The following is a 26,930-nucleotide window of genomic DNA, read 5'->3' on the forward strand; positions in this document are numbered from 1 at the left end:
TGAATTAATGTAAAGAACCAGGATCATGGTCTTGAATCCGTTTTTAACTCTAATTAATAGTAAGCCTTGGATACCTGAAGAAGTGCTCCAGGTAGAGAAAAATAATAAAGCCTAAGTAAACTGTCAACTGCTTTACAGGTGGAGTGGGACAAAGCTGGGGTTTGAACTTATACATACATATATACATATACACACACATATATATGCGTGTGTGTGTGTGTGTGTGTGTGTGTGTGTGTGTGTGTGTGTATATATATATATATATATATATATATATATATTTCCCAAACCCTAGTTTTCTTTACACTACCATGCTAGGGTAAGATGAAAGTGAGGAAAGATTCCAGAAGTATCCAAGAATGAATGAGTATTCAACAACAACAACAAATGTGTTATATAAGGCAAAGGCTCAGAGATATTGGACCATTCAGTGCATGGGGTTCAGAAAGTCAGGCTGGGGACAGGGGATAGTTGGTGGTCCTAGTACTAAGTATCTAACTTAGTAGTTCTATGGCAGTGGTTCTCAACTGGGGATGATTATGCGCCCCAGATTACATCTGGCAATATCTGGAAACATTTTTCATTGTCACGACTGAAAGGGTGCTACTGGCCTCTACTGGGTAAGGCCAGGGATGCTGCTAAACAATGCACAAGACAGATTACCACAATAAAGAATTATTCAGGCCCAAATGCTAATAGTGCCAAGGTAGAAAAATCTGACATGTATTTTCAATGATTTTGAAATGCACCTCTAGTTTAGTGACACTGTCCTTGAAAGCAGCAGACCCAATGTCTTTTTCATTAGGGTACTATTTGTTATCCTGGTCATCTCATTCATTAGTACCTGGCTTTTAATATCATGAACTTGCCAAATTTGCTTTTGACCAGAATTCCGGAAAAATTCTCCATCAAAACCCAGCAACTCTCTCAAATCGACCTTTACAGTTTTTGACCAGTGTCTGGAGAAGTCTTCATGTAATATTAACTTACACTAAATCTTTTACTGACAGCTGTCTGGCACCAAAGCTTTATAAGAAAACCTCTTCCAAAAAATTGCTTAAAGCTGTCTAGGATTGCCTGGGGGATACAGAGGTGTGTAACACCAACAGAATTATGAGCGCAGTTACTTTCTTCTTGACACCAATGCAGGCTGTGTGTTGACTGATGTTAACTACGCTTAGAATGAGTTCTATTGCATCCAGTGTTTCTGTCTAGAATTTTGTGTCCAGGAAGGGAGCCCCAAAATACTTGGCAATAGTTGACAGTTCTTTATGCTCACCCACCATGGTGCACAGAGCAACTATGTAAATCTTCCAAGGATTATCTTAATCTGAATTAAGAGGGACATTAAAAAAGGGACATTATCTCCCTTTGTTTGCTATGGGTAAAGCATTCTGTCAGTGTGTTCATTTAGGACTACGTTGGGGGAAAAAAAATCCTGATTTCATTAGTCTAGAATTTTATTTGTTTTATTTATTTATTATTTAATTTTACTGAAGACGGAAGGAGAGGAGTTAGATGTAAATTAAGTAGAAAAAACTCAGATGGAACTAGAAATGGAACTTGATTGTCAGTATATTAAATACTAGAATAGATTACTTACTGGGTATACATCTCTGGCTCTGGAGTATTTTAAAGAGTTAAAACAAACAAACCACCTCTTCTGAATCATGATTTCTCTGGGTCTCTTCCAGCTTTTTGACTATTCAACTCCCACTATTAACAGCTTCAACAGTAACAACCTGTAGGCTATTTTTTAAAACCATCTATTTTCTTAGTCAACAGTCATTAAAACCTATATGAACAGAATCATAATTAGGTTTGCATAGTTTGAGTACAGAAAGTAGACTATTGTGAATCTATCCTTTTCTTCAGGGGCAAAACAAATGTTCACAGGACAGATTCTATTTATGTTGCTGCTTTCCTTACAAATTAAATATTAAGATACTAAAAAGAACTGATGATTCCACAGTAATTCAAGGTTCTAACTATAGATGAAAAGCTATTTTCTAAATCCTGGATAAAAGGATTCAAAATTTTTATTTTGTTACTTATGAGACATTATTCTGGTTAGAAGGAAAAAGAGCTAAGATTTATTGGTGACTTATTAATACCCTTACTTAAAATGTGATGATAGCATTACGGTTGTTTACATTTAATGTTTTCCATTAATACTATTTTAGTGATAAAGCAAGTGATATTTTTGAGCTTGGCTCAGATTTGAATTTATAGATACAATAAAGGATTACAGCGAGTATATTTGTATACTATTTGCAATATTCATGTGAATCCCTATTAACTCAAAATAATGATGATTAAATAAAACAGTAGATATCTGTCAGCTCAATCATCATTAAACATTATTAAAATAAGCTTGTGGAGTAATAGTCATTAGTTCAGCAATCATTTATTGATGGCAGATCTCAATTTTTAAATAAATAACTTTTTATTTATTAAAAATTCTTTATTAGAATTGTACATAATGGGAAATTTGGAAAATTAGGAAACATGAAACAAAGTTGAAGTAAAAAATTACCAGTACTATTACTACATCAACAGCAATTATTAACATTTTGGAATATTAATATTCATGCTGTGTTTTTAAAATACAAATAATCTTGCTATTGATAAAATTTTGTCCTAATCTTTTTCTAACTAACTATTTTAACATGGACACTTTGCTATGTTGTGATTAACAATCTGTAAATACTATTTTCAGTAGGGGTACATTATGTATCATGTGGATTACCATGATATTTTGACCTTTCCAATATTTTTGGACATTTTGATTATTTCCAAATTTTGGCTGTAAATCTTTTCAAACATTTTTGATAATTCCTCAAAATACAATTGCTTTTTCTTTATATAACTAGCAACTGTTTTGAGATATCATTCACCTACCATAGAATTAATATACTTAAAATGCTAAGTCAGTGGTTTGGGGTATATTCACAGAGCTGTGCAACCATCACCACTATCTAATTTTAGAACATTCTCATCACTCTAAATGGAAGCTCCATACCCATTAGTAATTCTCATGTTTCTCCTAACTTCCTAGCCCTAAGACAACCACTAATCTACTTTCTTTCTCTATAGATTTGCCTGTTCCGGATACTTGTCTATTCAGATTAAGAGATGCTAACAGTAACAAAGCGCTCCTTCTGCTACTGTTGCTACTGTATATATCTCTTACATGAGCATTAGTTTATTCTATTGTATTTTGTAATGATTTTCCTGAGACCCCATGGTGGCAGCAGCTTTACTGTTAGAACTATTCCAAAAAGGAAAATGAATCTCAGGGACAAGAGCAAAGGCAGCATAGTTTTAACATCTTTCTCCAAGTAGAAAATCTCTTTTCATTGGCAAATTTGGAAAATCAAAGTTTGATTTTATTAAGGGAAATGTTGTCTCCTCAAAATGGGATTTAAATATCATTCAGGTGTATATGGCAAGTATGTCAGGGGAAACTTGAAACCATGAGATCATGGCTCAGTTTCTTGGCATGAATTATACTTGAAGATTTTCTGGGGGAAAAATAGTTCTTAAGATATTATTTTTGTATTTACATCAACTGAGATATCAAGGAGTGGAATACACATTTTGCATGAAATTTGAAGCTAAAATTATATTTCAAAATACACCCAAAATCATAGTGGAAAAATTGAGAATAGTGGTCATCATCAAAAGGATTTTTGAACACTTATTCCTTTAACTTTAAAAACCAAGTTTCATTCATGTTGCTGTAGTCTACTTCTGTTTCCAGATATTTATTTTATGGAGGTTACACTTTCACATAATGTATGCCTGAAACGTTATAACTATGTAGGCAAATATTAGTTTTTTTTTGTTGTTGTCGTTGTTGTTATCTTTTTACATTCAGGTCACAGATGGGTGTGTGAGATGGTTCCTGTTTACCGGGAAACTATGCCCCATCCATAAGAGACATTTCAGGATACCCAAGAACTGCTTTTTTAAGGTTACTTAGATATTAAAGGTCTTTGCACATTTACAGTCACACTTCAGGGATGACTGAGAAATTCAGTCTGGAAATTCCTTTTGTGTTGTGTCATTTTCCTTTTGTGTGAAATAATACAGTCCCATAACATGCAGACTTCAAAGGCATGCCCATATCACAATACCTATAAATTACAAGGCTGGGATTGGTAAATGATATGACCTTGCAAGCTTTAACCTTTTGGTTTTGTTTTGTTTATTTTTTTTTATGTGGACATTGGTAAAGTCTTTATTGAATTTGTTACAATACTGCTTCTGTTTTTTTATGTTTTGACGTTTTGGCCACAAGGCATGTGGGATCTTAGCTCCCTGACTAGGGACTGGACCTGCACCCACTGCGTTGGAAGGCGAAGTCTTAACCACTGGACGGCCGGGGAAGTCCCCAGTTTTAGCCTTTTTGGATTTAAATTTTTCAACTGGTAAAATGCAGATAAGTCTATGGCAAGAAATAAGGAACAGCTGGTGTCCATGCTTTCTTTAATAAACTTTCGCATACTAGAAAGCCATCTATTTACCGAAAGCAGTCATAAAACATTTTGCATATATAAATTGTGGTTTGTGAATACAGAATAATAATAACAAAATAATTCATTATGCATTAAAACAAATATAAAACTTGAAATCAGAATGAACTGGTTGATATTTTATACACCTGTTTGTAGGTGGATTCCTTCCATTTGTCCTTAGTGGATTCTCCATGCCTTGTTTCACTGTACTCATATAACTGACCTATGTAATCTGCTAGATTTCCAGGCAGGCTAACTTGTGTTGTTAAAGACAGTTTCCCACTGGTAACACTGATTCTTACACTCTAGTCAGTATCGGATGGAACGTACAGTATCAGGATGGATGTACAAAAGAGCATTATACTACTATGACTCTAAATTTTATATGGATTGCTAATGTACTGAAATATATATAAATAAATACTCCTAGGACTTTTTTTTTAATCTTAGCAATAGTAATGTGTTGACAACCCTTGATATCGCATCAGGTGTTCAAAATTTAAATGAGCCATGATGATAATTATGTTGTTAAACAAAAAGATTAAATGGCATGGAACAATCAACTTGCCCTATGTCCTGGAAATTGCATCCTATAAAAATAGTCCTGCATTTGCAATTACACATAATCCATAATACCGAAAAATGTGGTAATTGCTGATTTAGACGCTTTACACGCTTCAGAATTACTTACTCTCTGAAGTTCTCCTCCATCCCAATGGGTTAACATCATGCCAGCTGTCTCAGATCACTTTCAAGCTATTCCTGTTTCCATTTAATCAGCGATTTACAAGACTTTCCGAGATAAGAGACTTTAGAGATTATCTAATTCAACCTGATTGTTTTTCATATAAGACAAAGGGTTTGTTCCAAAATGGCCATCATGCTGACTAACTTCATGGAAACAGAGACGTACTAAGTCGTACTAAGGAACGCTGTGCCAGCTCTAGCTGCTTGAGTTTTCCCATGTACATGAATGAGCGAGCTTTCATATGACAGCACTCTGTCCACCCCAGCTGCTGTCAAGCAGAGCAGAGACATCAGAGCAGGAAAAACTGCCCCTGTCCCTATTGCAGGTTCATAAGCAATACTGTTGCTTTCAGCCACTAAATTTTGGAATGACTCGTTACACAGCCTTAGAAACTGGCACAGGCACAAGCCTCGTAGATAGCCTCCTCCACCAGCAGGCCCTGTAACTGAATAATGTAGTCAAATATAGGGGAAAACATATTAAAATTATTGATATTTAATTTTTTCTTGTACCTTTTAAAAGTTTATAGTTTTGCATGTTGTATATGTGTTTACATGTACAATGGATTAACATAACATAACATATATTATGTAGGCAGGCAGGCAGCAGAGCAAGAGGAACTACAATTCTACAGTCTGTGGAATGAAAACCACATTCACAGAAAGATAGACAAAATGAAAAGGCAGAGGACTTTGTACCAGATGAAGGAACAAGATGAAAACCCAGAAAAACAACTACATGAAGTGGGGAAAGGCAACTTTCCAGAAAGGAATTCATAATAATGATAGTGAAGATGATCCAGGACCTCGGAATATATATTATATTATATATATATATATATTTTATATACATAATATATAATATAATATATAATATATATATTATATATAATATAATATATAATATATTTTATATAAATATATAATTTATATATTATATATAATATATATTTATTATATAATATATTAATTTAATTATATAATATATATTATATATGTAATATATATATTGTATAATTAAATTAATATAATTAAATTAAATTATATTATATTAAATTATATTAAATTAAAATATATTTATATTATATATATAATATATATTAAATTAAAATATATTTTAAATAATATTAAAAATAATTTTATTTTTAAAGATAATTTATTTATCTTATTTTTGCCAACTCTATAAATACAAAGGAAAAAAATGAAGCTTATATATGGAGGAATTGGAGAAGTGCTGAAGAGTCTCTCCTACTCACAAAGTTCTTTCATTGTTGCAACAGAAACATACCACTATCCCCAGAAGGCCCCTTCAAGCGTTTATCAACTGTATCATGAACCATATATTAATCCAAGGCTGGACAACTTCCCACAGATATCACAGAACCTCAGAACAATCCTGTGAGACAGGCTTTATTCTCATTTTAAGGATTTTTACTCAGGCTCAGAGAGGTTAAATAACTTGTTCAAAGTCCCACGTTTGATACACTGTGGCGCCCGAATACATATCCAGTTCTCTCCTTCCTCTGAATTTCAGTTCTCTTTGCACCTTAACATATTCCCTCTGCTAAACAGTAATAGTTTATTTAATTACTTAATGCTTTGAATCTAAAGAGACAAGTTATAAGCTAATATATAGTCATTGTGAAGAAGTGGGCCACAGACAGAGTTTTCATACTGAAGATAACAAACTGGCTCTTGCCTTGGGTAGGAAGTCGGGGAGGTAGGGCAGTGGAGCACCTGGGTTCACGAAGAAAATATTTTATTAAATGGAGCAAATCTGACGAAGGACAAAAATGAGAGAGGAAGAAAAGAGAGAGTGAACTCTCAAAGTGGAAAGTATTTAAAAAAATATTCGCCCATTTTGCAGATTGTTCCAGGATAGTCATAATTTTAAGAAAACAAACGAGTGCTCATTATTTACTTGAAAGAAGAAAGCACTTCTACAGTGATTTTTTAAAAGTTAAAAACTGCCTGATCAAATTAGGTTGATTCTTCTCCTATTATAAAATACAACAGAAACCAAAAATGTGTCTTTATTTTAAAGAATTTCAATAATAGAAATTGACCATTTAGACTTAGGTATTGCCTTTAAATTCAGTAGAGTTAATTATTTTGAATGGGTTGACCTTCAATTCTTTAAAATAATTTTGCATATTCTTTTACATTTCAACCATCTTTTAATACATTGCTTTGAAAAGAATACCATGACATAAATGTAAAGTTTTGGGGGGCTGCAAACTTTCATATGCATCTTAGCTTCCAAGAGTTTTCTCAGTAAAAGTGAGCAGTCTGTGTCCTGTTTACTTTTTTCTACTACTGAAATCATTTCTTTTTTAGTTTGAAAAATAATGATATATTTGAATTTATTCTTTTTAAGCAGCAAATAATTGGAAATCCAATATTATTACTGAATTGTGCTGTTATTTATTAGCCAGTTTCATTGGCCCAACAATCTTGAGCACCGACTTTGTGCCAAACACTCTTCTACATACTGAAGTTGCAGCAGAAACAAAACTGACATCTCTGTTCACATGGAGTTTATATCCTAGTGGGAAAACTAGATCACAAACACTCACCAACACCATCCCCCCCAATATAATTTGATGTCAGATAGTAATAAGTGCTAAGAAGGAAAAGCAGTTTAAAGAGTGAAAGATTCAAAGTGGCTGCTATTTTAGATTGAGTGTTCAGGGAAAACTTTGAGAGGTGAATTTTAGCCTGAATGAAAGAAAAGTGAATCCTGCACAGATTCATTGCAAAGCAGAGGCCTTGTAAGCCCTAAGATAGAAGTGTGTTGATGTGTTGAACTAGTAAGGAGGCTGGTGGGGCTGCAGTCCTGTGAGCCAAGCTGGCTGAGAAGTAAATTCCCTGACATTTGGGTGGAACTTGACTCCTTATCTTCTACTTCTTGGGCCGTATGAGTATCTTCGCAGCAATAATCCAACCTTTAATTCTCTCTGCCAACCAGATACGACTGGAGGCTTATCTGATGGTGTGACCCAAACCTTAATTTCTAAATGGTCTGAATCCTTGGTCATACCTCTCAGACTGGGGTTTCTGCATGTGTCTTTTCAGGGAAAGTACTAGAAGGCTCCTGATTGAATGACTCAGGTTCCACACATACTCCTCCCTGGCTGTATAGTATGAAAGCAGCCCTACCTCCTCATGCTGCTCAGGGTCCATACTGGTTTGGAGGCTTCTCTTTTCACCTGCTGATCCCTAGACACAAGAAGTGCAAAGTCTCTCGGCAGCAGCTGTAGCTTGTAGTTCAATGGGACCCTTGCCACGGTCCTTTGGCGAAAGTGTATCCCCTTTGCAACCAGGAGCTCCAACCCTGCAGAATCCAGAGTCGCAGGGAAGGAAAGCACAAAATCCTCCAGTGGGTCATTGAGAGTATTGGTTTCATCTTTTAATTCTTAATGTACTATCCTCAGAAGCAATCACTGATCTGATTTTTATCACCATATGTTAGTTTTGCCAATTCTAGAAGTTTATTTAAGTGGAATCACACAATATGTATTCTTTTGTGTCTTGTTTCTTTCCCTTCAGACAATATTTTTTAGATCCATCATACCGTTGCATGTGTTAGTAAGTGTGTTCCTTTTTATTGTTGAGTAATATCCCATTGTGTGAATATACCATAGCCTATTTATCTATTCTTCCATTGATGAATGTCTTTGTATATTTCTAGTTTGTGGCTCATATGGATAAAGCTTTGGACTTTCTTGTACATAGCTTTTTGTGGGCATAGTTTTCATTATCTAACTTTGTGATCTAATCATCAAATTTCATACATTGGGATAAAACAACAGCAACAAAATAAGACATATATTGTGGGATTTATAGAAAGACATTCTTCTTCATACGTGTCTTAGAGACTTCGTCATGGCAAGCATTCATTCAATTTGAAGTCCAAGGGAAGGCTGCAGGCCCACTTAGTCACTCACTACATTTCTTGAAGCACTAGAGTTTCCTTTTGTAGACTCCTATCCAATTATTTACTAGTTTGTCACAGTTTTTCTTTTAAGATCTAAGAGGCTTGAAGCTCAAGGTAATATAGCAGGAGGGAAGGATACACACACACACACACACACACACACACACACAAGATATACATATATAGAGAAAATTGTTCTACCTCTTCTTTGATAATTGTAAACATTTCAAGTTAACTACTTCAGAAAAAGTTTTGTCCTTGATCTACCCTTCTTAAGATGTTCTATCACTAGCTTTCTAAAACTATTTCATTTGTATTCTCACTGAATCAAAATTTCTTAAGGAGTCTTGTTTGTCTTTATCTCCCTAGGATGTATTACATTTTTCAGAATGTCTGAGCCTACCTTATTATTATTTCTTATTAAATTACATCTCTCTTCACTTACTTGATAGTGCAAGCTGATATGGGATCTTTTTTTTTTTTTCTGTTTCATTGTATTTAGTTTTCTGATATAATCTTTAACCTCTCATCAGCATAAGCATGGTTTAATTGAGGTGAAAAAATCACCCTTTGCCTGAGCTGTGCTCTAAGACTGTTTTTAGTCAACTTGTTCCTCATTCTGCTAAGAGCAAGAATACTATTTCTAATATGTACCCTCCAAAGCCTAGCTCATACGAATACCTTCTTTGCTTCAAGGTTTTGTTTGTTTTTCAAGTATTTCTTCATTCCTAAAATGCAAACTTTGTGGTTAATATAGTTCTGGTAAAAATTTTGCTGCAATTGTTGGAGCTTCTTAGTTTACGGAATGGGTAGAATACTGAGTGTTATCCAATTAAATTATATTAAAGGTTAGAGATTTTTGACATATTATCATAAAATCTTCTGAATCTGTTTAGGAATGATTATTAAAATGAAGACTTCATTTCAAGCTGGTGGAGCACTGTTTAACCTTTTACTATGGAAACTTTCAAATAAAAAAAAAAAAAGTAGAGGGAAGAGTATAATGAACTCCCCCTACCACTCCACTCCACGCCTATCACCTGTATCAATTCATGTCCAATTTGTTTCATCTAATTCAAGTAAATTCAAGACATCATATAATTTCATTATTAAGTTGTACTGAACAATATGAGACAAATACTATATGTTTTTGTGTATAGCTTGTCAAACACTGTTGTAATTTTAAATATTCAAAATTTCAGAAAGTGCTGACTTGAGCCTAAACTTTGTGAAATCACATTTAGCTCATTTAACTAACAGTTGATATATAATGAAATTTATTTTAAAATGATAATTACTATAATGATATCCTGCTACCTTAATTTAATATTTTGTCATACGAGGGAATATATAGTTTCATTAATAGGACACATTGCATATTCATTCTTTAACTGATTCAATAATCAGCTAAAGTATTACTACCTTAGGAAATTATTTCTTATCCTCTGAGCAAATTATATTTTATATTACACTTCTTTGCTCTATATAATACTCTGATTTTAACACTATTGTTTTTACCATTACTTTATTCAATTTGTATTGTTGTTAATTGAATATTACATGTATTCAAATATCATGTATGGAAAGCTGGAGATAGACATTGTGAATCCATAATGAACAAAAACCAGGTTCAATCTATTGGAAAGGAAGATGCATAAAAGGGAGCTGTGCAATACTCTGAGTTAAGTACAACTATAGAGATAAGTACAAGTTATTATGAAAGCAACAAGGAGGATGATGAACTAGACTGGAATAATCAAGAAGCCTTCCTGGAGGAGGAATGCATGAGTCTTAATGTCTGAATAATAGTTTCCTGGGTAATGAGGTGCGAAAGAATTGACAAAAGAAAAGGCATAGAGATGAGAAGTGATATGATGGGTGTGTGTACTGAGAGTGAGAGTGAAGGCAATTACAACTAGGGCGGTGCTGCTAGAGTCAAGCCTGAGGCAGGAAGTGTACTAGACAAAACCCAAGAAGTAGGACGGGCTGAATCTTTTCCAAGAGGGAAGCAAGGTGCATGCCCTGTAACTGAATAATGTAGTCAAATATAGGGGAAAACATATTAAAATTATTGATATTTAATTTTTTCTTGTACCTTTTAAAAATTTATATTTTTGCATGTTGTATATGTGTTTACATGTATAATGGATTAACATATATTATGTAGGCAGAGAGAGTGAATACTCAAATTATTTTACTCATCAGAAAAGTTTGGAGGCCACTGTTCTTGATCATAGATGTCCTCATATGACTTACTAAGGAATCTGAACTTCATCCGAGGTCATGAGAAACCTAGGAACATGATCAGTGGTAAGTGAGAAGGTCTGATTTGCATCTTAACTAAGTTGCCCTGATAGTTGTGAGAATGGGTTTGAGGAGGATAACATTGTAGGAAGGGAAACCATTTAGGAAGCTGTTGCAACCATTCAGAAGAGATATGGTAAGGACCTGAATGAAACTGTAGTGGTACGTGCAGATTGAAAAAAATAAATAAAAGGAGTTAAAACATGCGGGACTTGGTGATTCACTGGATGTGGTGGTAAATAGATGCAGAAGGGATCAAGGACAATGCTCAGATCTTTGGGTGATGAGGAGTCTGTTCCTCCCATCAGCTTAGAGCACACAGTGGATTTAGGGCAGCTCTGGTAGGTTTATCTTCTGACATATTGACTTTGAACTTTTTTATGGCATGAAGGCATGCAGCCATGCTAGGTTATTCATTCACTGAGCTTTTATATCATTACAGTCCAAAGTAATGCACTGGCTTCTCAGGAGCTAACTAGAAGGATTATATGGAGCCTTCCTTTTAATGTACTCTCAGTATAGGTGGAGAAACAACTGTGACTTACTATAAAATGATAGGTGATATAGATGACTACCAAGTACTTACAAGAGGGTGATTGGTTCTCTGGGAAGATTGAAGGAGGCTTCTTGGTCATTTTGGTATCCCCTAGAATACACGTAGCCTTCAAAAAGTATTGATATATATTTTTTTTTAATTTTTAGCAAGAATTTGTTCATTGTGCTTTTTTCTGAAAGCTCAGAACACATTTTTTTTTAACATCTTTATTGGAGTGTAATTGCTTTACAATGGTGTGTTAGTTTCTGCTGTATAACAAAGTGAATCAGCTATATATATACATCCATCCCCACATCTCCTCTGTCTTTCATCTCCCTCCCGCCCTCCCTATTCCACGCCTCTAGGTGGACACAAAGCACCGAGCTGATCTCCCTGTCAGAGCATATTTATATACTGTGTTTTATTATCATGTTAGCTACAATTCAATAACAGTAAAGTCAAACTAGAAAATAATTATATCATAAGATTCTTAAACATCTATCTGTCGTATATGCGATATGCGTAGACATTTAAGACAGCCATTGAGGACAGAAATTTTATTGATTCTTTAACAGTGTTAATAATAACTCTTTTCTATGCTGGAAAAAAAATTTTTGGGGGGCCTGCCTTTTAAGTACAATAAACACTGACAATGTCAAGTAATCTTTAGAGCAAAGTTTCTGTATAACTTTTAATAGTAAACTTAACTTTGCCTTCCTGAAAATATGGGATGTCACTATGCATCCAAATCAATGTTAACTTTTAATATAAATAATTCATAGCTAGTTGGCTTTGAAAATATATAGCAATGCGAGTGTTTGCTTTCAATAAATTTTCTACTGTTTTTGTTATTTCCTTGGATGATAATAATTCACATTGGATGTTTGTCCTTTTAGAGAAGAAATATTAAAATATTTTCTGTCTAGTTTCACATTTATAAAGATGGTAGTATGTTAAACTAAAACCACATTAAAACTTCAAAAGCATACAAAATTGCCAAATTTATTAGTTAGTATACCTTTCATTTTGTTATATACTCTGTATTTTTAATTTTAATAGTTGATACTTTATTATGTATATTATGCACTAGGCATTAAGTACTGTAACAAAGCATTTATTTATTTATCCTCACAGCAACTCTATTATTCCCAATTTACATATTGGGAAACTGAATGGAAAGGTTAAGGAACTTTCCCATGTCATAGAGCCTTTAAGTAGTAGAACTGGGATCTATAACTCAGGAAATTAGGACACAGTATGCAAGATGTTAGTTATTATGCTACATTCCTCTCTTTAGTAAACTTCTTAAGTAAGGAAATTTTTTTTTCCACCAGAGGTAATGAAGAAAAAAAAAATCCAAACTTATTTGCTGGAAAATCCTCTGTTTTTAAAGTTTATACTTGATCTTTGTCTGATTTATTAATTTGAGGTATAATATAGAAATCAAGCATTTGAGGAACAAGATTTCTGCCTTTTCCCTATTCAAAAATAAAAGTGGTACAGAGTGTCATTATTTTCTGAAACAGGTTGATGGTTTCCTGAATAAATGTCTGAGTAGGTGTCCCCTGAAGATGTATCTACTCAACATGCTGTCTCAATTTTACAGCTTAGTTTTGGAAGTCTAAAACAGAATAAATTAAAACAATTTCTCCTTGGAGCTGCCATCGGTCCTCTCCAAATGTGAAAAGGATGAGAGCGTGACAGGACATTTTAGTTCTCATATGTTACCTGAAAGTCAAAATTAGGCACACAAGGGCTGTGAGAACTAACTTAATGCCTATGAAAAACAGCACAGTGCAATTGCTTTGAAGAGAAAAAACAGTGAATGCTTAAGAAAATGTGAAAGATTCTTTTTGTTACCCTGAGAGGAAACCGTTCAAAACCTGAAAATGGAATTGCTTTTATAATAAGTATGTTTAATGCAAATTTCATTCAGGACACAAAACCTAGGCAGGCATATATTTCTTACTTGATAAAAGAGTAATTTAAAAGAGAATGTACATTATCTAAGGTTTCATAACATTGTACCTTAAGGGGATTAAGATATCTAAAACTTTTGAAGTCTGCAGATTTTATTTTATTCACTCACAAGATGGAGTTCTTGCTGATTTCTTACTGTAGGAGAATTGCCCATTAGTGTTGTATTGATTTGCCTTTTTCAAAATGAAAGAAACAAATGTAATTCATTAGCACTTTATTATTGAATCCCTTTTAATATGGTATATCAAGAACTTGGGTCATTATTAACCTGCAAAATATCTGAAAAAATGATTTCAAAATTGGAAAAGAATAGAAAGTACAACTTAATTCTTATCTGTTCCCAGGCATCTGATAATTCAGAACTGGCTGTCATCACAGCTTTTGCTCACAACTCTTCCTGAAATGATCTTGTTGTTCCCCCACTCCTATTACGGAGGTGATTGCATTTATTAAATTGGTTCTTTCTCTAAACTAGGTTTCTAGGAACTATAGTGTGCATCTCTCCTAATCCAAATGCTCTCCAGTCTTCAAGGATCAGCCAAAGCCTCACTTCTTCCATGAAATCTTCCCTGATGACCTTGACTTCGACCTTGCTTTCCTCTCAGTTTCTATAACATCATAGTCTGCTCCAGAGGTTTCAACTGGTGCACCATGGCACAGAGTGTGCCAAAAATGGGGCATGACTGGAAAGTAGCAGCTGCACTGGTAGTACTAACCCTTTCCTTTTTATCAGACAACTTACTAGTTAAACAAAAAGAGATCTCACTCTTTATTTATTATTTTATTAAAATTATTTACTTATAAAGAATATATACTATTACTGTATTACATGTTATGACTGAATACATTATAAAATATATACCAAATAGAAATTTTAAAAGCATAAGGGACAAAAAGTAAAAACTACAATTTTAACATTTTCTTGCACTGCCTTGGATTTTCTTAATTTTCCTAGTTGTTCCCTAGAGTGTGTTTACTCAACTTTGATGTGACTTGTCTATAACATATGACTTGCTATATTAAAACATGTATATGTTTTATATATTTTTTATATATATATAATACCTTATCTAGTTCTAAGAATCATTTTATGTAGCTTCCCAAAAATGCAGGAATTTCAATGAGATGAACAATTAAGATGGAACAAATGAGTGCCAAGAGAAAAATTAGGGAAAAAGAAACATGAAATGAGAGATAAAATCACATTGTAAAAGTCTACATTTTTGCTAGAAGTTTGCAGCAAATTTAATTTTTATATTTCTAACAACCAGTTTGGGAAGAGGAACATAATCAATTTCAGGGCTCACAATGTCTATATAATCAAAAAAAAAACAAACCAAGCAAAGAATACATACCTGTGGCCTAGGATACAAACATAGTTCAGTAAAAGCCAGCTTATTGGGAATGGAGAAGGATCAAAGCAAAGTAATCTCCCTATGAGCTACCTTATAATTTGACCTGATTCAGGCATAGATTGCAGAACAGTAATTTCTAACAGATCTGGGGCCCGTGGCATATCAGAATCAAGTAAACAAATTTTTTTTTTAATTATTTTTTTTCAAGTTAAAGCCCTCCCCAAACTGGAGAAAAAAAATACCTCCACCAAAGCTGATATTCTGGAGGTTATATCAAGCTCTTTTCTCCCCCTTCTCCCCTTGAAAATCCCTTTGGCAAAGAAACATTAATAACAATGAGATTGTAATGGGGGTTACGGTGCGATGTTCTGGGGAGTAGCATTTTATAATAGAAATCTCCTTCTCAAGATCTTGGACCCTGTCAAATAACAAGTGTTTTTCTTCTTATCTGTGCTTTTGACAGGTTAACTAGTAATTCTCAACCTGCAAACTACCCCAGACTAAGCAATTTATATATATCTATATATATCTATATATATATCTTTTGGGGTTTTTTTTACATCTTTATTGGAGTATAATTGCTTTACAATGGTGTGTTAGTTTCTGCTTTATAACAAAGTGAATCAGTTATACATATACATATGTTCCCATATCTCTTCCCTCTTGCGTCTCCCTCCAAATCTCTGAGGCGTGACTGCATCTTCAGTATTCTTTTAAAACTTCCCTGGGCAATTCTAATGGGCAGCCAGCCATTTGACAGCTAAGAAATTTAAATTATTTAAAGGCTGATGTGTTGCTGAGAATGGGAGCAATGATTAGAGAGGGCTTCTTTTTGATGAATGGCTGACCAGAAAGGGGCGGGGATGATAAACTGAGATGAGAGAGAAGGGGAGGAGCTGAGGAAAAGATGTGAGGCTGGGGCCCAATATGAAGCTGCCACTGAAAAAACGCATGTGGTGGGGTGGCCAGGGCACCTTTTAGAATAAGGACATTTGATTTTCAATTTGAAGCTTTTATGTTATGATAATAATCTTCATATCCCATGCCTCCATGAATTCTACTGCACTGTTTGTATTTCAAGCTTGTATATAGTTCTGCACATGATATGGGTGGGAGAGTAAGACATGGATTAAGGAGAAAAAACTGAGTCCTGTATCTGGGCTGAAATGACACAAAACAGAAACAAAATATTGCATTGATACACATGGTGATTGGAAAATGCAGGAGTGATATGATAAAGTGTCTTCTTTCCAAATATTAGAGAAGATGATTTTTGAAAGTATAAAAAACAGAGTTTGAATTAGAGGTAACGGTCATATCTGTCAAAGTTTTAGAATAAAAATCAGTTTGGAAACCATAGTCTCAGCTAAACTAGAGGAATTAATGGATGTGGGGCTTGAAGGCAGCCTTTGAGAATGTAGAAACTATTTTGGGGCCTGTTAAGGTCACTGCTGATAAGTAGCAAAAAAAATGAAAAAAATTTAAAAAGCCAGTAAACACATGGAGAATGCTTATATTTGACTCTAAAATGAGAAAGGTGTCAGCAACCAGCTCATCTGAAAGTGGTAGCAAATATTTGAAGTCCAAGTAAGAGTTGGTGGTTAGAGTGGGGCGAGGGACATTGTTCACTTTGATTGCGGCAGAGTTAAAGTGCAGGTTCACTGTAATCATTGATACCAAGAGCTTGTATTGGCTCCATACAGCCAAATCTTATTTGTATATAAAAACAAAAGCTAAAAATATAACAATAAAATCCTGACAGCTTTCTCTATAAGGTAGTAAGGAGTGTATCTGTTGACAATTGTTGAATAGCCATAGGTAAAACATTCTTTAGAACCCAACACTGAAGTTTATCAAGAAACCAGAACACACTTTATATAGAATTCTCCATAAGTTAACTTTTGGGATTGAGCATAACTGTCTTTATTTTTAAAGTATGGGATAGAGTATAATGGGTCCAGCAGGATAGAAACAAAAAAACTGAGTAGATAAATTGAGCTAGTCAAATTTGTAAATTTTAGTACTTTGGAATTGTCCTTAAGTAATTCTTTTTGGAAATAAAATTTTTTTGGAATACAGCCATGCCCATTTAGTTACATATTTTTATTTATTTATTTATTATTGATGTATAGTTGATTTACAATATTATGTTAGTTTCAGATAGATAACATAGTGATTCAATATTTCTATAAATCATACTCCATGTAAGGTTATTATAAAATAGTGGCTATAATTCCCTGTGCTGTATAATATATCCTGTTACTAATCTGTTTTATACATAGTAGTTTATCTCTTAATCCCATACCTCTATCTTGCCCCTCCCCAGTTTCCTCTTGCCACTGGTATCCACTAGTTTGTCTTCTATATCTGAATCCATTTCTGTTTTGCTATATACATTCATTTGTTTTATTTTTTAGATTCCATATTTAAATGATAACACAGAGTATTTGTATTTCTCTGTCTGACTTATTTCACTAAGCATACTACTCCAGTCATTTGCTTTTTTTATCTAACAAGGTAGACACTATGAACCAAGGTAAATAAGCATGGTGGCTAGTTCCTGGAAATAAGAGAATCTAGAATTTCTTGCATGTTCTTATGTAGTAGGAGGTCTTCATGGTTGAATCAGCCAGATAGGAAGAGGGTGGTGGAGTTCAACAGTAGTTGTAGAAGGTCTATAGTGTAGATTACTATTTCGGGGAAAATTGTTTCAGATAATAAATTAATGTATTAATGTATTAAAATAAGCCCTACCTACTGAAGCCATCCTATGACTCAGCAATTCTACCTCTGTTTATGTACCCAATAGAAATTACACTGTATGTCCTCTATAAGACGTGGATGAGAATGTTCATATCATTGTTCATAATAGCCAGAAATTGAATACTATCTGAGTGTCCAAAATAGGTACATAATTTATAATTATATTATATGTTACTTATTGTCATATGTCTTAGGATAGTTTATATTAAAAATTCAACTCCAGAAGTAAAATCTACGATTTCAGGGACTGTCATGTTCAACACCGTACTCCTATGCCTATGTGGATGCTTAGCATGCACTAAGTATTATGCAAGTATCTGTTGAATGGGGATAATTAAAGTTAAAAAAATCATATTTTGGAATAAGTGTCAGAACACAGTTATGATAGTCTTTCTTCCCTTTCTGTCTTTATATGTATTTCCACTTTGTATCTTTAAGGTTTGTTGTAAAATTGTATCATCCTTCCACCTTATTCTATTATAATTAAAACACTCTTGACCTACCTTATGTATGTTTTACAGATATTCCCAGATAATTAGAAGACATATTCTTATATCTTAGTGAAGTCATTCCATTTAGAGCGTGGAGGTGTGCAATGTGTATGTGAAAAATAAGGAAAGGAGATTTGGATGAGAATGAGTGATTTAATTATTCTATCCTCTTGGTCCTCCTTAATGTACCACTACATGATTGATTTGCTTGCTAATATCCCAAATATAAGTAATAAAAGAATATAAGGAAACATCTCCGTTCCTTCAGTGCTGTAATCTAGTGGATTTGACCATGTAGAGATAGCCTCAGCATTACAAATTAATCTATTATTCACATAGTGAATATTCATGAAATGCCTACTGCACTTACGACTGCCTTGGTAAATGTTGGGTCTGTTGCAGTCCCTACCTATGATATATCTCACAGTCAATTTCTAAGAAGAAATGCAAAGATGCAATTTCAGCTCAATATGATAATAAAAGTATGTGCAAGATGTAGTGGCATATGTGAGAAAAAAATGCTTCCTAATTATACTAAATAAAATCTTGCAGGACTGGCAAAGCTATTAGAGAGAAATAGAAAAGTAAGGGTCACATAAATATTTAGTGTCCTTTTTTTCTAATACTTGTTGTTAATGTCTTCCTTGAACTCATAAAAATGCTTGTCTTTACTAATATGCTGCTCCTGCTACACTATTGTGAATTGTTAGTCATTTTTCATGTGCATACCTTCTGTTCCTTAATTAGCTTATAAAGTTTCTCACAGTAAGAGCTTTGTCTTCCTTGTATACCCTCCCAACCAGTCTTTGTACAGCACACCACATTCATTCATTTATTCACCAGATGTTTACTTTGAGCTTACTATGTACCAGGCACTATTCTAGGTGCCAGGGATCGGGCAGTGAGCAAAATTAAGTCCCGGCCCTCAAAGAGGTTATATTTCTGTGAGACAATACAGACACTAAACCAACAAACCAATAAATATGTAATGTGTTTGACAGTAATAAATGCTACAGAGAAAAATAGGTTTTGTAAGGGAAATGGAGCATGGCAAGGAAATAATTTCTGTAGAGAGTAGTCAGGGAAAGTTTCAGTAAGAAGGAATACTTGAGCTAAGACAGAGCTGTGCAGATAGCTGGGAAAAGAACATTCCAAGCAGAAGAAAAAGTGATGTAAAGAACCTTAGGCTGAACAGCATTTGGTTTGTTTTAGGAAGAGGAAGGTCTTATTACTAGAGGGGGGAGAGTAGAAGGATAGTAGGTGAAAGAGACTTGAAGGATGTGGGTAGATCTTGAAGGTCTTGGGAAGGAACTTTACTTTTACAATTGGATGAGATGGAAAATGATTAGAAAGTTTGAGTGGAGAGGAGAGAAATTATCTTATTTACTTTTTAATAGGGCGACAGTGGACCCTCAGTAGAGAAAAGGCTCATGAGGAAAGGGAGTCCTGAGGCAAAAGTGGAAGCTGGAACTAAGTTAGAGGTTATTGCAATACTTCAGACAAGAGTTAATAATGGCTTGGATTATGTTATAAGTGGAGAGTGTGAGAAGTGGTGGAATGAGGGATCTGATTTGAAAGAAGAATAAAAAGAGACAAAATATTTGGTTATAGGTTGAAGATGAGAGTAGTTGGTGATGGATTAGATGTGAAGTGTGAGGAAAAGTGATCAAGGACAATATGAGGTTTTTAGCCCAAGAAACAAAGGATGGAGGTGCCTTCCATCATACCACCAAGGCATGGGGAGCTGCCCTATGGAAGACTGAGAGAGAAGTACGTTTCAGGTAGAAATCCAAAATTTGTCTTTTGCAATCAAGATTGCCTTTTCTTACATACAAGTGTAGATACAATGTAGGCAGTTGGATATACGGATCTAATGTTAGCAGAAGAGAATAGGACTCTTCATATAATACTTAATATTTATACAAAAATGATGCTTATTTTTGTTGATTGATTCACTCTTTCAATCATGAAAACATATCAACTGATAGTTTGACAAAACTGGAAAAATGAAACAAGTCCTTGCTTTCCAGATATATATTTGAAAATGGTATCTCTGCTCTTATTCACGCAAGTGTGTATCTGACTTAACCATTGTTGGGAACAGGGGCTATTTGGAATTTTTCCCCAGACAGGTAATAGAATTTAGACTATATTTCATTTGAAACAGAATCCCCAAACTTACTGATAAATGGCTTTATTATGCTAATTGCTTTTTCTTTATTTCCATAGTCTGTCTGTGTGCCAGATGGAAATTATATTGGTCTTAAAGGATTTGTTCTTCAAATGGCCATGTAGGTCACAACACAAACAAACACTTACTTAGTTGGTGGCAAATTTATTATTTAATGATTTGTCCCCAGTGTCTTTCTAGTGGCTGTATTTAACATCATTGATCTATAATTGCTACCCTTTATGCATATGCATGCACATATATTTCATTTACAGTCTTTAGGAACATTTTTCATTCAAATATTCAAAAAGCACTGTTATTTAAAGACTCTATGATAGCATAGAGCCATTCTTCAAGTATTCTTAAGCCCATTTGTACAAAGAGAGTTTGAAAAAGAATGCACAGGGTTTGTAGTTGACATTTGGGAAACTAGTACCTCGGAAGGAATAATTAGTTGATAAGGTATTTTTAAGGCTTTATACATTTTGAATGACCTTATACATAAAACACCCTTGATATATTTTAAATGCCTTTATGTTTCTTTCCATTCTCTCTCTACTTTGAGACTTTGTTGATTATCCCCAGTAGCATTCTCTTTATATGTAGAGAACTCAGACATAAGAATAGATGTTAAAAGAAAAACTGTAGTCCAAAGTAATTTGGTTTGATATCAAGATTGCAAATTCATGGGGGATAAATATTTATTGAGTTAAAATGAATAGGAAAATAAAGAGAAAATAAAAAGGATGTGATAGACTGTTTCCACATATATTTCAAAAATGCTTTAAAACATTTGACTAGGTTCTCTCATGTGGTTTTAATACCTTTCTTACCATCTTTGTTAGTAAATTTTCCTGAAGAACACTTAAACTCCAGCACACCCAGGTTGATAACCCCCAAAATGCTGATGCAATGTGCTCCTAATACATATATCGATCCCTTTTATAGTGTGTTTGTGTATGGTTTTTTTCTTTCTGTTTTATCCATAGAAAATGATACCATCTACTGGACAGACATGGGCTTCAATAAAATTAGCCGAGCTAAAAGAGATCAGACTTGGAAAGAAGATATCATCACCAACGGCTTGGGAAGAGTGGAAGGGATAGCTATTGACTGGATTGCTGGTATCATCCATGGCTTTCTCTGTTTTTGTTTCACACCTATGTTGTTAGTGGCTCAATCTGCTTCATAAAAATGCTGTTTCTGACTCATAACAGGTTTTTTTTTTGTACTTCTAGCCACAGGGGTAAATAGCCTCTTTTGCTTTTGGCTTCACTCTTTCTAATGCTTTTGAGCCTTTGGATAAGTGTTTTTATGTAGAAGTAGATTATGTAGTATTAACTTTGCCCAGATCTCCTGAGAGCCCCACGGGGCTGGTAAACAAAAGTGTTAGAAGTTCTCTTTTGCCTGAAGCTAGTAGAAAATGAAAATACAGCCCTTCCTCAGGTGAGAGAAATTTCAATTTATTTTTAACATATAAATGTATCACTATATGGTTTAAACCACAGACATGTGAGATTAAGAAGTATTTGCATATTTATTTATAGCTTTCTGCTTAGGAACTGCACATATTAAAAAAGAATTAGGAAGTAAATGATTTCTTAATAGTCATGTGAATGTTCAGAAAGTTAATTTTCGCTGAATTAATAAATAAGTTTTTCTCATAATTGTATTATAAACATGTTTGTATTTCTTCTAGGTAACATATATTGGACGGATCATGGTTTCAACTTAATTGAAGTTGCGAGACTCAGTGGCTCTTTTCGTTATGTAATTATTTCCCAAGGCTTGGATCAACCAAGATCTATAGCTGTGCACCCAGAAAAAGGGTAAATTTAACGTTTACATATATTCTGGGGGTTTTAAGTGACTTAAATTTCGTTAAAAGAAAAATCCAGAAATTGATATTAATATTTATTTTTAGTCATAATGTCTGAAACAAATCTCAAAACTACCTTAGCTAAGCAGAAGGAAAAGTTTATTTTCACTTTGTCATGTATATTTCAGTACATATTTGATAGGTTCATATTTATTATGCCGTTCTTTAATGTGTGTGTAAATCCAAATGATACACCAACATTTTTCTAGATTATCAATTTAAAGTTCTGCCCTAGAACTGTTTACATATTAGGTACTCAATTATTTGCCGAATGAATGAAAGAACCATTTGATAGCCAAACTCGTTCTCCAGTATTTCTAAAGCTTCAATTTCCATTTATGTATCTGTAATTGCCATATCAACATGTTCATCCCAAACTTTTTTTTTTCCTTCTTTTTCTTCTTGAGATTCAGATAAGTATGTCTACCTGTCTTCTTGACAGTACCATTCTTCCATTTGGACACCCAAACTGTACATATCTAACACTGAAATGAATTCAAGCTGACACCAAATTCTGCTGATTTTTTTCTTCCAGATATTATCAATCTACCACCCTCCATCTTCACTACCTCCACCCTGATTAAATCTGTTTTTGAGCGACACAGATACCCCTGCAATAAGTTCCCAATTGATCTTCTAACCTCACCAGAGTCCAAAATTTCTGTTACGATTCTTCTTAATCAGGCCCTATGTAAATTTTCAGCCTCAAACTCCTGCTCCTGCCTCTTTGCTATCTCAGTCTCTGTTGGACTTCTTAGTCTTTTGAAATGTTTTCAAATATTTCCTATTCTCTTCCACTCTCAGTCTTTGAACAGCTTCTTCCCTTTACCTGCAATGTTCTCCTTCTTACTTTCACCTTGATAAATTTTATTTATCTTCTCCTGGTTTTACAAACAGACATTCTGTTATATGACACCAAAGCACCCAGTACTTTCACTTTTATAAATTATATTTGCTTATTTATATTTATTTGCTTTACCGTACTATGCACTGTTTTTCACTGGACTGGGTAATGTCTGTATTCTTTCGTAAAAACTCGATGAGAAGAGCCATGTGTGTTTGGTTTATTTCTCTATCCTCAGAGCTTGGTACAGTGGTTGGTAAGGAATAAGTTGTTGACTGATACAATAAAAAAAAGCAGTCCTATTATAAAATTTTATATTATTCCTCACTATTGTGTTTCTTGCAATAATAATTTCTATTATTACTTTATTTTAGAGGTTTTTTAAAATGTTTTTCTTTTATGTCAGTAAAACTCCTGTGTCTTTTGGAGTGGAAAAAAGTGAAGCCATGGTGGTCACACAAAGATGTATTAGATAAACAAGTATAAGCAACACTGATTTAGGGTGAAGTCAATCTATGTAAAACATCAAATCAACTCTCATGAAAATCTACATGCTTTCCTATTTGTTATATGTTGTATGTGCTTTTTCCAGTGTCATTACTGTCTTCACTTTCTTGACAAATGCTATAAAATTAAGTCATACTATCAGTACAGTGAAAGAGGAAACAAAGAAGGTTCATATAAGAGAGAAGAAGAATGCCAACAAATTTGTCATGCTTCAAGCTAAAACTAAGATCACAATATAAAAATTGAAAAGCTGCATTGGTTAGGATTGCTCTTGGATGCAAATTAAAATTTAACTGGAATGTGTTAAATCTATAGATTTTCTTTCTCCCTTTTCAACTACCACCTTTACTAGGTTATATTTTGTCTTATGCTTGATGTTAAGGCCCCATTGTTAGAGCACACTTGATATATCCTCAGAGAGTATGTTTACACCTAAGGAAAGAGAAGGGGATAGGAGAAAACCTTTTTCTTGCTAGACTCTATTGTTTTATTTGGGAAGAGAAAGGTCTTCGTGTTCATCCCTTTGTTTTTTTCTTAGCCAGAAATGGGTTACATGCCCATCCTTAGATCAGTCAATAGCCAAAGGGAAGAGACTATCTTGACATATTTAGACAAGTTATGTTTCATCACCTGGGCTAGGATAAGGTCCCAGACCAAATAGTATACTCTGAATATCTGAACAAACTGAATTTCTATTAGTACTAGGGATGATTTGAGATGAATTTTGAAGAGACAATATGACATCTTTGGTATCTCTCTCACATATCCTATGTTCAGTATACCAGGAATTCTGTTACCTTTGGCTTCAATCCACATTTATGCTTTACCTACTTCTCACAATTTTCATTGCTACCACCCTAGTCTGAGTCGTTGTCATTCTTACCAACATTTCTGGATTGTGGTTTATCATCTTCTACCTTGGTATTCGTACAGTCTATTCTTCATGTAGTGGCCTAATGATCCTTCCAAAATGTAAGTAGCTGTTAGTGCTTTGCTCAGAACTCACCAGTGGGTCCCCTTTCATTCTGTTTAAAAGCATACAACAAACGTAGAGTGGTGTTATTTCCTCCGTTTAACAGATAAGGAAACTGAGTCAGCAATTTAAAATATATTACTCTATCATTAACATGATATGTGGGAGAGTTAGGTTTTTCTAAACTCCAAAGATTATGCTATATTATGTGTGTGTGTTATGTAACATGTTTACATATATGTACACACATATATATAGTGTTAAGCATTACAGAAATTAATAACCAAAAATATCAAGCATATAAGAAAATAGTTTTAACAGTTTTAGCATAAAATTATAATAAAAATGTAAAGATTAGAGCTATAATGAGAGAATAAACAATAATGAGAAAATGCTGGGAAAATTAGGAAAAGTTTTTAAAACTTCTTGAGTTGGGTCTGACTTCCCCCGTAAATTCTCTTACCCACCACTGCATGCCCATGGACACTTGCCAGTACATATTAAGAATGTTGAGGGAAGGTATAATTTTGTTTAGTTCCAAGAACAAAACACATGACTCAGTTTAGTGTGTCCACATCATACCTGTAAATTTGAATATAAAAATGTCTTCTAATGTGATAATATTTTTTAAATCTCTTTTTCATTTGTACTTTACAATTAAGCAATAAATCATTATTCCCTCAGTGGAAAAAAAAGGATCAATTGCTGGACTATGAATAATTATTCTGATGGTAGGAACAAATGTAATTTGAATGTTATGAAATATCATAGATACGTAGGAAATGGGTTTGTTTTGAATAAAGAATTTCTTCCCGTCATATTTATAATAAGTCCAACACTTCATTTTATTGTAGAGAACATCTTGTGCCTGGCCTATTATCGATTCATGCAGTTCAATACAGGCCTCTTGCTGCTAACTAGTCGCTCTGTAGTTTTCTTTTGCATTCTATTAAAACCTAGTCTATGGCCTCAAGTTGTTATTCCAGACCTTCTTAAGTATCTTTTGTCATCTTAGCATATAACTATACTTAACTTCTCTCTAGGATGATTGAGGACATCAGGCAAAGAAACCCACATGTACTTCACTTTTTTGTCAGTTTATTCAATGAACACTCCTCGAGTGCTACGCACTGGGAACCAGGTCATGTAAGGACATCTCCTTCTCCTCCTCAGCCTTTAATTCAGTACATCTTGACAAAATAGGACTACTGGCTATGTGAAAGACACAAGTGGACACTGTAAAGTATGATGGTATAAATAAGATGTAGCTTCTGTTCACAACAGGTTTTCTGTTTAAACTTTTAGTTTAAACAAGTACAAAACTTGAGTTAAAAAAATAGTCTCATAATGTAAAGTAAGACTAATTTGGGGGGCATAAAAACACTAGATTGATATAACTCAAGCTTAAATCTCATATCTAAATTTCATGTTAAAGTGAAAATTTTCATACAGCTATTATAAAATTACATTAAAATTTCAGAAAAAGGAGATAGCATATGATTAGAGTAGATAGTACAAGTGAGGGTAGTAGCAGCAGTGGTGGTGATTAGGAGAGTCTTTATTGAGGGAACCTGAAGGAGAAAGGTTTCTGAGATGGAGTGGGAATATTTTATGTGAAGAAGAAATAGAATAATTTAAAAATTGGTAGTGGCAAAGCAAAGGCCATTGCCAAGAACAAAAGTGTGTAAGGTACATGTAGGGAAGAGTAGGTAATGTAGCTCGAAGATAAGTTGGGACCATAAAATTGGCAATGGGATTCCCCACGTTTTAAAACTCCATCCCCAGTTTACCAAGTGAAACATAAACTGGTCCTGGACCCTCTCTCCTAACCCTTCCCACTGGCCCCAAACCACATAAGCAGAGATCAGAAGTATAATGAGAGTTTATTGAAGTTGTAGTGGTCTTTAAATTAAGGAATTCTTAGA

At 34.0% G+C, this 26,930-nt stretch overlaps 1 protein-coding gene across 1 annotated transcript in view; it reads left to right on the forward strand.

Moving 5' to 3' along the window:
• The window catches only part of LRP1B (LDL receptor related protein 1B), a 1,442,028-nt gene that overhangs the window by 934,103 nt on the left and 480,995 nt on the right, over nt 1-26,930 (forward strand). The window contains exons 36-37 of the mRNA XM_060151186.1: nt 21,792-21,926; nt 22,502-22,631. Coding sequence (XP_060007169.1) covers nt 21,792-21,926; nt 22,502-22,631 — 265 coding nt within the window. The remainder of the gene's footprint in view (nt 1-21,791; nt 21,927-22,501; nt 22,632-26,930) is intronic.

The sequence above is a fragment of the Lagenorhynchus albirostris genome, chromosome 6 (assembly GCF_949774975.1).
Source record: "Lagenorhynchus albirostris chromosome 6, mLagAlb1.1, whole genome shotgun sequence".
In the NCBI taxonomy this organism is placed as follows: domain Eukaryota; kingdom Metazoa; phylum Chordata; class Mammalia; order Artiodactyla; family Delphinidae; genus Lagenorhynchus; species Lagenorhynchus albirostris.